Consider the following 12,611-nt stretch of genomic DNA (forward strand, 5'->3'; position numbering starts at 1 on the left):
TTAACAGTTTACAACTGTTAAAGTGTTATTTTCAAAATGAAAGGTATTAAAAGTGTAATAGGATTACTCCTGATTCTAAAATTTTCCGAAGCGGCTTACAACTGCTCATATCAAACTGGTATCTGTTCAGTTGATAAACAAAGTATTTCAGCATCAGAACCGTTTGTGGTAAACAGAGAAAATGCTTCATCGGTTACGTTACTAGTACTTTCAGATGGTTATATGCCGCAACCTCCTCCAACAATATTCACCAAATATCCAGAACTTAATTTACTATCAATAGCAAATATGAGCTTACAGGAAATATCATCAAACGTATTTACAAATGCAAAAAAATTGATATCTCTTTTGATAATGAGAGGACAATTAACAACACTAAATAATGGAACATTTAGTGGCTGTGAAAATCTTCAGAGTCTTCAAGTCACTAATCAGAAATTGTCGTCAATTGACATAATGGCTTTTCAAGGATTGAAAAATTTACAAAATCTGTATTTGTCTAATAATCAGCTTACATTTATTCATCCGCTTGTTTTAGCAACTCTTCCAAAACTTATGAATTTCAACATTGATTACAATCTTCTAACGGAAATTGATTCTCAACAATTTATTAGTAATCCTGTATTATATGGAGTTAATTTCAATTCAAATCAATTGAAAATTCTTCCAAATAATTTATTTCAAGCTCAGAAATTTTTAGGTAGCTTCTATGCAGCGGATAATCAATTGATTACAGCGCAATCTTTTGGTGCAAGCTACGTAGACGTTAAGAATAACAAAATCAGGAACTTTACATTATCAAGTGGTGAATCAACAGTTCACATTCAAAATAATCTTATTCGAAAGATCATTTGCAGCAGCACAAATTTGACAGTACAAAGATTTTATGCTGATAATAATTTTCTTACCAATTTTCTATGCATTCGCGACATGGTAAATTTGACAGATCTAAGTGTTGTTAACAATAAAATGCCAAGGCCTACTAAGACACCATTCCTAAAGTTGACAAAAGTAAGAGCTTTCCAAATGTACAATATGACAAGATTTTCAACTGTGTTGCCAAAAGTATTTTCTCCAATGGTATCTCTCTCAAATTTAAGAGTTGATCGACTTGCTGCATATAAAAACTTGAATATTACACTTCCAAAAGTAAGCATTCTTGCTTTGACAACAACCACATGGAACTGCACATATTTATCTTCTGTAAATTCTATTCTAAAGTCTCAGCGTATAATCTTAGTGTTCAATATAGGATCGGACAGATCACGCTGTACACTTTAAATGTTGATGTAAAAGCACAAATTTTTTTTATATATGCACAATTAAGTTTGTATTAAAAACTTTATAATCAAAATATTTAATGATTTCCTATATTACATGTAGTAGTTTTACTTAAGTATCCATACCATTTTTTAAGCAGACTCATTTGGCCAGACTATTTTTTCAATCCAATCTAAATAGTGATAAACCTTAGTGTAGATCGCGGGAACTCCAGGAAATCCACAATAAGCATATCCAAAGGATGTGATTCCAACAACCGTGTACATGCAATAAGTGTCATTGTTGTAAATTTGAAGAGGTCCTTAAAAGATAAATTCAATTTAAAGATCATTCACAAATGCACATAATAAAGTTTCTTACCTCCTGAATCGCCCTTTAAGTTTTGGATTAAAAATATAATGAATGTCAATACATCAAGCTACAAAGCAATAAATCTCAATTCAACTTACATTGCATGTATCACCTGACTTATTTGTTGAACCAGCACATACAGTTTTATCCCAGTTTATTTGTCTGTTTGAAAATCGTCCAGTTCCTTCAAATGCTGAATCACATGTATCACGGTTGAAATATTCAATGACCACTTTCATTAGTACGTCACTAACATCTTCCATAAATCCTGTTTTTCCATATCCAGTAGCAATAGCATTCTTTGTTATAAGTATTTCCTTGTCCGGTAAACAAATAGGAATGACATATGAGTTTAAGACTGCAGGTTGTTGTAGTTTGAATAAGGCAATGTCATCGTCAGCAAATCTTGAATCATAATTTGGGTGCGGAATTCTTTCAGAAATTTTATACGTATACGAGTTTGGTGTCTCAACATTTCTTATGATGTACCCAAGCTTTGCAAAATTCGCCGGTGATCCTGCTGCGTTTAGACAGTGTGCAGCCTGTTTAAAACGTAAATTTAATTATTTTTAAGAGTATTTTAATTTTAACTTACGGAAAGAATCCATTCATTAGAAATGAGGGAACCTCCACATTGGTAATCTGCAACAACACATGAAGCATCAGGCATGAAGTTTTCCAAGTAATAAGAAAAGTTTACTTACCTTCTGGTCTACCCTCTCCAAAGCCGATTAACGCCATATGAGGAAATTCTCTGTCTTTTGCCTCAGTTCCACCTTAAAAATAATTTATTCCTGTTAATGTCAATGATGGTAATATTTATGACTTACCAACAATAAGTTGAACGACCTCATGATTACATTTCGGTATGACTTTTTCTACTGGAGGTTCACCAATTACTGGATTAGGAACAATTTGCTTTTCAAAAATTAATTCACCATATTCTCGACATTCTGCAACACAAAAATTTTCAATGGGTCATAAAAATTCGGGAAATACCCAAAAATTGTTTTGTTTATACTTTTGACACTGATGCGGCTTTCTGATATAGATGTTTGTATTACTGGCTTGGCGGTAGTCGTTTTCACCACTTTTATTGGACAACAAATTGTTCTTGTTTTATTATCACAAATTGTTGGTCGTTCCTTACGCTTTTGATATGCCATCAACACTTCCGGACAATCAGTAATGAACTTGCATTCACCTGTTAATCCTGATTTGTCAACCGTACATGCTAATTATTATTTACAAACAATTAATTTGTCATTCAATTATTAATTGAAGATAACGCCTTACATATAGCCTTCGTGAGGTCAAATGATGCCGAAATGACTATCAATAAGATTATTATTTTACTTCTATTCATGACGACCGGTACAACGAGACTGAAGATGAGATTTTAGACAAGAGTTTATTTATAATAAAGGCTTTTGAGAGATTTGTTTGCTCTTAGAATGACTTGAGAAATATATTCGCACCGATATACATTCACTGATATAGTTCTCAAGTGTCATACATGTATGATATTTAAAGGAACTGGTTTCACACAAACAAAATTTTATTTAACAATTAGTTGAAAGTAAATACAGCATCCATCACAAAAACCAATCACTACCGCGATTAACTGATTTTCTTGTAATTGAATGTCTCAAATTATCATAAGGATGCATTGCGTAAACCTTCAACAATTCTTCACAAAATTGAATACCACGAACGGAATTTCCATGTTCATCCAATTGAGGACTATAGCAACAGATTCCAGCCAGATTTGGAATGGTAAGCATAACAACTCCAGAAACACCAGATTTAGCAGGAAGTCCTACATTGAATGCAAACTTTCCCGAGTAGTCATATAGTCCGCAAGAATGCATCAATGATAAAACATCACGGCATGTTTCTGTTGAGAATATTTTTTCATTCGTCAATGGACAAACACCACCATTTGCCAATGTGCTAGCTACAACACTAAACGCTTCCGCAGTCGTTTGAATTGAATTTAGCTGTAATTAACATTTATATTTTATTGAAACGTATTGAAGCTTAAAATAACAAATGTCTTACTTGAAAGAAGAAATCAAGGCACTCGAGTAAATTAGCTTTTTCTGGGAAAACCTTTTTCTCTCGCATGAAATATCCCAATGCAAAATTACGATCGGCAATTTCCCGTTCAGCGAGGAAACTAGACTCATCCACATTGAAATATTCATTGCCTGCTGCTCTTTCCATCCATGACTTGATCAAGTTAAGTTTCTTATCCATTGACTCACTATCTCTTTCAATTAATGTGTAAAGAAGTGATGCAATCACAATGGCTCCAGCATTTATCATTGGATTATGTGGCTTATTATTATGATCTAAAACCATTTCATTAAACATTCGTCCTGAAGGTTCTTGTCCTACATATTGATGAACTACTTCCGATGTTAGATATTCAAGAGCAATAGCATAGCTTAATGGTTTGCTGCAGCTCTGAATTGAAAATGGAACCTTTGTGTCACCAATTGAATATCTCTGGCCATCAATAGTACACATCGAAACTCCAAAATAATCAGGAACTTCAGATAATTGTGGAATATATGTAGAATTTTCGCCAGATGTATTTCCTTTACACATCCAATAAATTTCTTCGATTGTTTTTGTGAAGCTTTGGAAATCCGGAATGATGAATTGACATTCAGTCACCTTTTTAAGTAAACTCGACAAAGGATTCATGCATCTGTAAATGAGAAATGATTACAAAAGAAATTAATATTTCTGAAGGTAAATACTTTGCAAAAGTGTCGAAATCAAGTTTTTCATCTTCAGCTTCCTTTTCAATTATTGTAAGTCTTTGCATTCGTGGATCATCTTCCTGTATTCCTTGTGTTTTTACATCATTCATAAATTTTTGTAAAGATCCAGTTGTTAAATATGACCTGTAGACGTTATAAAGTGCCTTTTCATCCGACATTGCGGCTAATTAAATTGAAAAAGCGCGTGTAACTTTGATTGATGAAAAATTAATAAAAATTTCAAAGATAACTCAGTAACAAAATTAATATTGCAAAACACCATAATGTTAAATTGATTTAAAGTAATTTTGAACGAAATTCAAATGCTTAATTAGGGTGAAATAATTAAAAACAATATTTTGTAGGAATTCAGAATAAAATTTTAAAAAAAAACTGTAACGGATTTTAAAAATTTGAAATTCTACCGTAACTTACGAATGTGGTCAAATTTGTGAAATCTTCGGATGAAAAAAGAAAATTTAATGAATTTAATAAGAAATTCATAACTATTTTAGCAGAAATCTCCGTAAATAATTAATTAAAGAGCATTAAAAATCATGTAAATAAACAGTGAAGCTTAAAAATGTTGAAATTCCTTAAAAATGGTAAGAAATAATTTATAAACAAAACGAGTTTTGTGTTTTGTATGTAAATTCCTTTAAAATATTCAATTGTGCTAAATGTATCTGCAGACAACAAAAAGAAATCTATTGATGACGAGAAGATTCATGACAACTTTAGTTTAGATGAAGCGGAGAGGATATATTTTGAAAACAATGGTAAATTAATTTAATTTTATTATTCCGCATCAGAAGAGATTTTATTATGCGTAACTATCGATTAATGAGCATAATGAGATCATTCGATTGGTCAGTGCCTTAAAAGAAAGAAAATAAACATTTCAATAGAATCGTACAAGTGGAATGTGTCGCGATGGCAAAATATTAAAAGTTAATTTCTGTGTTTTGTTTTACATCTTCATTCTCAAGGCCATAAAACTTCTCTTCATGTTTATTTACATTTTCATGACTGTTTCTTTTTCATTGCATTTCTCACCTCCGTTTTTAGATTGTGCTGGCACGCATAATAACGATAAAAAATTGCACAGGAATCTTCTGGATATTTTAAACGATAAAGCAATATTATCGTTCTATGTACAATACCTCGAATCAAAAAATGGACTGCCTTTAGTAAAATTTTGGCTTGATGTTGAGACATTTAAAGCAGTCGGTGATACAACATCAAGTATCTATACTGATCGTGCAGAATCTCGAATTAGTAATTATGACAATGTGAAGAAGGATATCCGCAGAAAGTCAATAGATACTGGATGTGATACATTTAGAGATTATGATTCAATATCGACGACCACAAGCATTAGCAATTTCGATGAAACAGAAGAAATTCATTCAAATGTTGAAGATGAAGTTGACAATTCAAGAACATCCGAGATAGTCGAACGAATGACACAATCTCTTACTGATGATGAAAAATCAAAAATATGTGAGATAAAAAGTCGTAAGAAGGATGATTGTGATTCAAATGAAACTAATAATAACAATAGTATTACTAAAAATGGTGAAAATGAGGAACCGAGGAAATTTAAGCCTTTAATTCTTGAGGATGCATTAAGAATTTACCGAAAGTACTTAGTGACCGATTCTACATATTTGGTTGAATTGCCAGCAATAATTTTATCAAAATTATCTTTAGCCCTTTGCGGTAAAGATTCTGAAACAGAATTTGATTTTAATAATTTATGGCAAGCATTTGACGAAGCACAAAAGTATGTCTTTGAAGTGATGGAAAAAGAATATTTGAGTGAATTTTTAGAAAGCACATTCTACAGTAAATACACTATTGACATACTAACAAGTGATAATTTGTGTTTCGAGGAAATTTTATGCAGTGAATCAGCACTGTTTTATTTTATGGAATTTTTAGAACAAGATCGTGAACCTTGTAAACTACCGTACTTGGAATTTTGGTTGTCAGCAACAAATTTTCGTAAGCAATCGGATCAGAGTGAAGATTGGAACGATAATCAATTAAGAACGGATGCACTTGTGATATATGAAAAATGGTTTTCACTTCAAGCTACAGCACCACTTAATTTTTCCAATAAAATTCGTGTCAAAGTTGAGGAACAAATTTGTTCATCATCAACACCAACGTGCTTCGATACACCAATTAAAATTGTTGAAATATTTTTAGAACGGAACTGCTTTAAAAGATTCATGAAATCTCAATTATTTTTCAAACATTTAGCGGAAGTTATGAGTAAAGTTGATATGAATGATAAGAATATGCACAACTCGAGTGGGATCATCAGAAGGAATTCAAGCTATTCATTGAAATTTCAATCAAATGGAAAGCATCGTCGAACAAATTCCGAATCATTTGAACATAGTAAGCATTTATTTAAATTATGACACCATCAATTTTAAATTTGTTTCTTTTCAGGAATGACTCGAAGCATTTCCGCACAAAATACGCTTCTTGCAGGTCTTGATTATAAACGAAGCAATAAAAATTCAACAGATTTGCAAATAGATTCACGGCAACTCGTCGATCCTGATTTATTATGGCGCAGACAAAATTCAACGTCAAAATTAAGCTTTGGACGTGTTGATGCATATGGAAGATATGAACGGGATTTTGAAATGCCAACAACTAATCACTTTATTCCTACGTCAAGATCATTCCAATTACAAAATGAGTCTATTGATATTGAGAATCCTCAGTCAATTTTTGATCAATCAAAATGGAATAGTACACAAAATAAGTTGAAAAATGCTGTGAGGAAGTTTGTTCATTTACCAGAAGATACAGTGCAACAAGAAATTGCATGGCAAGTTGCTGAATTAATTGTTAAGGATGTTACAAGTATCACGTTACAAAATGAAAATTTTAATAATCATTCTTAGTTATAGACAAAGAAAAAAAATGTTAATCTTCCGTTTCCCGAACAAATATCTACGTAACTCCTTTTTATAGTCCAAACTACTCAAACTTGTTCTTTACATTCACATATATATTTTTTTATGTTATGTTAAAATTAACTAAAAATCTCATTTTTCGTACTGTAATGTCTTTGTTATGTCTGACAATTTGTGCATGTTTTCATACAAGTCCAGTACAGGTATTGCTATGGACAATGAATTCAAGCATCAAATTTAGTTCCTCAATATAATAAACTCTCTAATTATTTTTAACATTATTACCGATATAAGTCATATGATAGTTGATAAGTAATAGAATCTATCCAGCACTCTATATATTCATATGACAAACGTATAGTAAAGAATAATTCAATGAGCATTAACTTGAATCTCTTTTACCATATTTATTACATTCTTGTAATTGTGTCAAAAGGAATCTTTTAGATCTACCTATCTGTAAAATATCTCCAATAAAAAGGTGCTTTTGAATTTGTAACTTTTGTAAGATATAAGAAGAGATGAAACAAAATTTATTACTACGACAAAGATCTATTAGATATTAAAACCGGTACATAACATGACGCGCAAAATGCTTTATAATTAAAGAGAATATTTATAAAAAAAAAATGAAATTAATTTTCAAATAATAAAGTAATTTTAACAATCATAAAAGGAAGTGCACATCTGTTTAATGACATTTGATGAAATTTTATAAAGTAGCTCGAATTCATCTTTAATTCTCTGCTTTACATCTAGTAACTCTTCTTCCTGTATAGCAAGTTTACGTAAATTACTGGCTTGTTGCTTCAGAATTTGTAAATTTTCTTTATCTTTGGAACCGACAGTAGCTTCAATTTCATCCTTCTTTTTGTTGAGTTTGACAATGTTATCCTTCTTGACCTTGATGTTTTGAGTAAGTGACTCAATTTCAGCAGTAATTTGTGAAATGTTTACTTTTAGACCGTTGAGATTTCCTTCTGAATTTATCATGTTCTTCCTAAGAGTCTTTACATCGCTGGTATCGAGGACAAACTCGGAATGAATATTTTCCATCTTGTTAGTTATAGATCTAAGCCTTTCAACTGTGGATGAATTTTCTTTAAGCTTTTGTCTTCCAGCCAATATGAAATCTTCTTGCTCCAGAAGTTGTCTTTCTACAGACTCCTTGGTCGCATAAATCGTCTCAGCCTCTTGATCATTTACAATATTTTCAGTAATGGCTGATTTTCGTGACTTTAGTTCCAATAGAACCATTTCAGTTTTTTCGATGTCCTGCTCGATTCTTTGTATTTCTCGCTTCAAACGTTCTTCCTTCTCTTGTAATGTGGCGATTGTGCTGTTCTGTTGGGGGATTCTTTTTTCAAGATCTCTAAACTGTTTAACACAATTTTCTTCCTCAATTTTAGCTTGTTCAATATCCTTTCTCATCTGATTCTTAATGGTACGCAAGTTGTCACGCTCCTCAAGCTTCTTAGCACATTCGACAATATTATTGGAATACATCATGTTGACGAAAAATGAGTAATTTAGGAGATACCTTAATGTATTAAATACAACTTTAAATGCTGAAATTAGAGAAGACAAGAGCTATTACATGTTGATTGTTGATTAATACTGTAACTTACTTGGATTTATTAGATTGCAGTAATTGAGATCCATTTTCTTTTGGCATGTTGGAATTGAAAGGAAGTAATTGACAGAAGACATCAATTTAAAACGCAAATTTCTTAATCGTGATCCAATTTCATTATTCATGCCGTCATAGCTGGATGTATCAACATGTAGTTGATTTAATATTTGAATTAAACAATGTCTGAAAAATACTTCTGTTGGTTTCTTTAATTCTGCTTCTGTTATTGGAGTATCTGACATGCACTCATTCCAGGACTGTAAAAACTCTGCTGACGGTGATCTTTTTTCACTCATTGTGTAAGTTTAATAATGTTAAATAAGTTAATTTATTAAAAACAATATTTTTGTAAAAATTGTTGAAAAATACGTTACACTCAAATTTAAAGTTCAAATTTTGAACTTGGTCATTTGAAAATTAGAATCCGTTATGAGTTGTTTTTCCCCTAACATGTGCAATTGTTTATAACTGAAGTTGAAAAAATATTGAAATTTTACAAATTTATTTTTGATAAATTAAATAATTTTTAAGCAATGGCGAAAAAAAATAAGGTAAGAATGTATTAAATCTCATTAGTGTACAACAGAATAACATGAATTTCATATTTATAGGATCAAACAAAAAATAAAAAAGCTAAAAAGGTTGCAGAAGAAGTCGTGCCGAAAGATACAGAAGTTGAAAATGATGGAAGTCCAGAGGAAGAACACGTTGAAGATGAAGTAGTTAAAACGAAAAAAATTAAGGTAAGAATACATTAAAACTTATTAAATTACAATAGAATTATATCAATTTCGCATTTATAGGATAATAAGAAAAAGAAGAACAAAAAAGCCAAAAAGGCTTTAGAGGAAATTGTGCCGAAAAACACACAAGTTGAAAATGATGGAAGTTCAGAGGATGAAAAAGTTGAAGATGAATTGATGGAAACAACTGACACAATCATAAAATCAATGGATGAATCAGAGAGTAAGCCAGATAGTGACGATGATAGTAATGCAGAGGATACGAAAGGATCAAATGCAGAGGAAGATGAAAAGAAGCAGGTTTATGACAAGGAGGATGAGTCAAAAACAGTTTTTTGTGGAAATGTTCCGAATGATCCAAATGTCACTAAAGGAAGGATAAAAGATTTATTCGCACAGTATGGTCCAGTCAAGAGTATAAGATTAAGGACAGAAAATGGCAGTGTTATTTTCTCAAAGAAGGTCAAGAAGTATTGTAAAAGTTTCAATGCTTACGTTGTGTTCGAGAATGAGGAAGACGCAAAGAAGTCAGTGGAACTAAATGGACATAAACTTATTGAGAACCATTTGAGAGTTAATATGGCAAATAATAAACAGTCATTTACAAATAAAGGAACAATTTTCGTTGGAAACTTACCTTTCGACTCTTTAGAAGCTGATATTCATGAATATTTCTCACAAATAGGTGAGATTGAGTATGTAAGAAAGCTACCAAAGAAGGGCATTGCATTTATTTGTTATAAGAAAGGTGTCAGCTTAATTAATGCATTAAAACTTAATGATACTGAATTCCAAGGTAGAAAATTAAGAGTATCCAGAAGTGAGTCAAAGGACAAGCAGGAACGAAAGAAGTTATTTAAAAAAGATCCCAAAACTGGAAAAGTCGTTCGACAAAAAGTCAAGAAATCACATAAATTGAACGAGAAGTTGCTTAAAGGACGTCCAAATATTAACAATCCGATTGTCAAAAAAATCAAAGACTCACAAAAAGCAAAATTCAACAAATTTACTGATTCGGAAGTAACGAAAAAGGAATTATTCAGACGTGGCGGTAAAATGGATAAAGATAATCGTGAAATCGTTCGCGAAAAAACTGATAAGAAGCAGAATTTCTTCGGATCTAAGGTCGATGACACAAACAAAGACAAAGTCAAGAAGGGAAAAATCACAAAAACTGCAAAAATACAAAAAATTAATGCTAAGAAATTGAAAAGCGCTGCATTGAGAACCAAGTCATAATGCAAAAAACTTTGTGGAAGGTCAGCAATAAAGAAAAATTTATAAACAACTCATCCATACATGCCGCGCATAACGGCAGTAAATAATTGTCTTTGTCAAAAATAAAATTTATTGCAAGTTCCTTTTTGTTGCTGCATTAATTTGTAGTACAACTACTTTTGTGTCATTGAATTTTAACACAAATCTAGTCTGATCAAAAGGGAATTAATTTTAAACTATTTTTGACATCATGAATATAAAGTAATATGAATAAATTTTTGATAATTAACAATCATTGTGGCCTTATTCAGCTATAGATTTAAGGGGGTCAGTTACATGTGATGACTAGTTTCTATCGGCACATTGGGGATAGTGGAACATTTACAAATATCGTCAAATAGAATTTTCGAGCGTAGCAGACAGCAACGTGGCTGGAATCCACAAGGGAAGAGCAACATGGCGTAGGACGGTAATGAAGGAATGCCAATTAGATGTCAAAACTGAGACTTTTTTACAAGCTTTGTGATTAGGCCAACTGGAAAGTCTTCTGTAGCAATCAAGGCTCCATGGTTCCAGTAAGTAATGGAGTAAAGTTCCAGTAAGTAAGTCCTGAAGCTCGGTGCCAGTAAGGGAGACCCGGAGCATGGTTCCAGTAAGTAAGACAGCCACGTATCTATTGAAAGTTTAGTGGATCGCAGGACATTGTTAGAATTACTAACCAAGCATTGATATTCAGATCAAGCTTAATCCTCCGAGAATAAGCTGTGAAAAGTGCAAAATATGAAAAACGCAATCATGTACAATCTGCATAAATTACATCAAAAATCCAATTTTTATCCTGTTAGTACACATTATGCAAAATTTTCCAATTTTCCATATTTTTCATTGAACTGCGTGAAAAGTGTCGATGAACTTATCTTCGATATGTTGAAATGATTTTTCCTGCTTTTCAATTCTATCCAGTATTTGAATAATGAATAAAATTTTTATTCTGCTTAATACGACGAACGTGTGCTTGTCAACTAAGTAAACGGTATTCATCGCAAATCTTTATATTTGTATGTGCAAATAAATTCGTTTTTTTTTGTTCCCCATAACTCATCATATAAGGCATGTACAGCTTTTTATAAACACAGCACAGCTTTTATCCATTATTTTTGTTTTCATTTGTGCTTTACAGGATATTCACTATAGCTCCGATACACCCACGTTATTGAACTGTACTGATATGCTATGGTCAAGGGCAGTCATCGATAGGTAAATGCACTTTCATCTCGAATTGCAGAAATTGTAGCATAAACTGATACTTTATGTTGCACATTATTGCATCTCCCTCTAAAAGCGTCATTTTATTGGAGGAACTAGTAAACGTGTAAATGGGCATGGATTGTAGTGCAAATAAATTTACAATGGTAAACAATTGGAAAATGTATTAATAAACAATGAAAAAATTTTCAATGTAGCTACAAATATCGTGTAGATGAACTTTGCTAATTGCCTATCATGAACAATGTAGTTTCAACAACAGTGCCTGATAATGGAATGAATGGAATTTGTTCCATTTTATTCAAAATTTTTGACCTCAAATAACTTCCTTCTTCGCTAAATTTATAATGTTTGATAATTTATTCCTAGTTTATGTCAATTCCAAGGACATTTGAATGATTGTAGAATT

The 12,611-nt window shown here is 31.8% G+C and overlaps 5 protein-coding genes across 5 annotated transcripts; 2 read left to right on the top strand and 3 right to left on the bottom strand.

Annotated features, from left to right (window-relative positions):
• The first annotated feature begins 30 nt into the window (after window positions 1-30).
• LOC139097369 (chondroadherin-like) lies at window positions 31-1,427 on the top strand. Its single transcript, XM_070649178.1, has one exon. The coding sequence runs from the start codon at window positions 37-39 to the stop codon at window positions 1,279-1,281; it is 1,245 nt and encodes a 414-aa protein (XP_070505279.1). The 5' UTR covers window positions 31-36; the 3' UTR covers window positions 1,282-1,427.
• LOC139097371 (brachyurin-like) lies at window positions 1,328-3,038 on the bottom strand. The gene is made up of 8 exons (XM_070649180.1): window positions 2,929-3,038; window positions 2,654-2,866; window positions 2,463-2,585; window positions 2,337-2,408; window positions 2,228-2,274; window positions 1,731-2,174; window positions 1,642-1,654; window positions 1,328-1,582 (listed from the first exon to the last, which is right to left on the bottom strand). The coding sequence occupies exons 1-8, from the start codon at window positions 2,996-2,998 to the stop codon at window positions 1,413-1,415; spliced, it is 1,152 nt and encodes a 383-aa protein (XP_070505281.1). The 5' UTR covers window positions 2,999-3,038; the 3' UTR covers window positions 1,328-1,412.
• Window positions 3,039-3,227: 189 nt separating this feature from the next.
• Window positions 3,228-4,674, bottom strand: LOC139097370 (glutaminase kidney isoform, mitochondrial-like). The gene is made up of 3 exons (XM_070649179.1): window positions 4,401-4,674; window positions 3,694-4,348; window positions 3,228-3,632 (listed from the first exon to the last, which is right to left on the bottom strand). The coding sequence occupies exons 1-3, from the start codon at window positions 4,580-4,582 to the stop codon at window positions 3,228-3,230; spliced, it is 1,242 nt and encodes a 413-aa protein (XP_070505280.1). The 5' UTR covers window positions 4,583-4,674.
• A 160-nt stretch (window positions 4,675-4,834) lies between these two features.
• Window positions 4,835-11,160, top strand: LOC139097380 (uncharacterized). Its single transcript, XM_070649192.1, has 8 exons — window positions 4,835-5,008; window positions 5,096-5,182; window positions 5,472-6,812; window positions 6,867-7,329; window positions 8,752-8,786; window positions 9,507-9,526; window positions 9,587-9,718; window positions 9,779-11,160. Exons 1-8 carry the CDS (start codon window positions 4,987-4,989, stop codon window positions 10,955-10,957), a joined length of 3,279 nt encoding a protein of 1,092 aa, XP_070505293.1. The 5' UTR covers window positions 4,835-4,986; the 3' UTR covers window positions 10,958-11,160.
• On the bottom strand, window positions 7,784-9,356 carry LOC139097367 (chromosome partition protein Smc-like). Its single transcript, XM_070649177.1, has 2 exons — window positions 8,971-9,356; window positions 7,784-8,910 (listed from the first exon to the last, which is right to left on the bottom strand). Exons 1-2 carry the CDS (start codon window positions 9,269-9,271, stop codon window positions 8,003-8,005), a joined length of 1,209 nt encoding a protein of 402 aa, XP_070505278.1. The 5' UTR covers window positions 9,272-9,356; the 3' UTR covers window positions 7,784-8,002.
• Window positions 11,161-12,611: the final 1,451 nt, after the last annotated feature.

The sequence above is a fragment of the Chironomus tepperi genome, unplaced genomic scaffold (assembly GCF_022539635.2).
Source record: "Chironomus tepperi strain 1889 unplaced genomic scaffold, CSIRO-AGI_Ctep_v1 contig_421, whole genome shotgun sequence".
Classification (NCBI taxonomy): Eukaryota; Metazoa; Arthropoda; class Insecta; order Diptera; family Chironomidae; genus Chironomus; species Chironomus tepperi.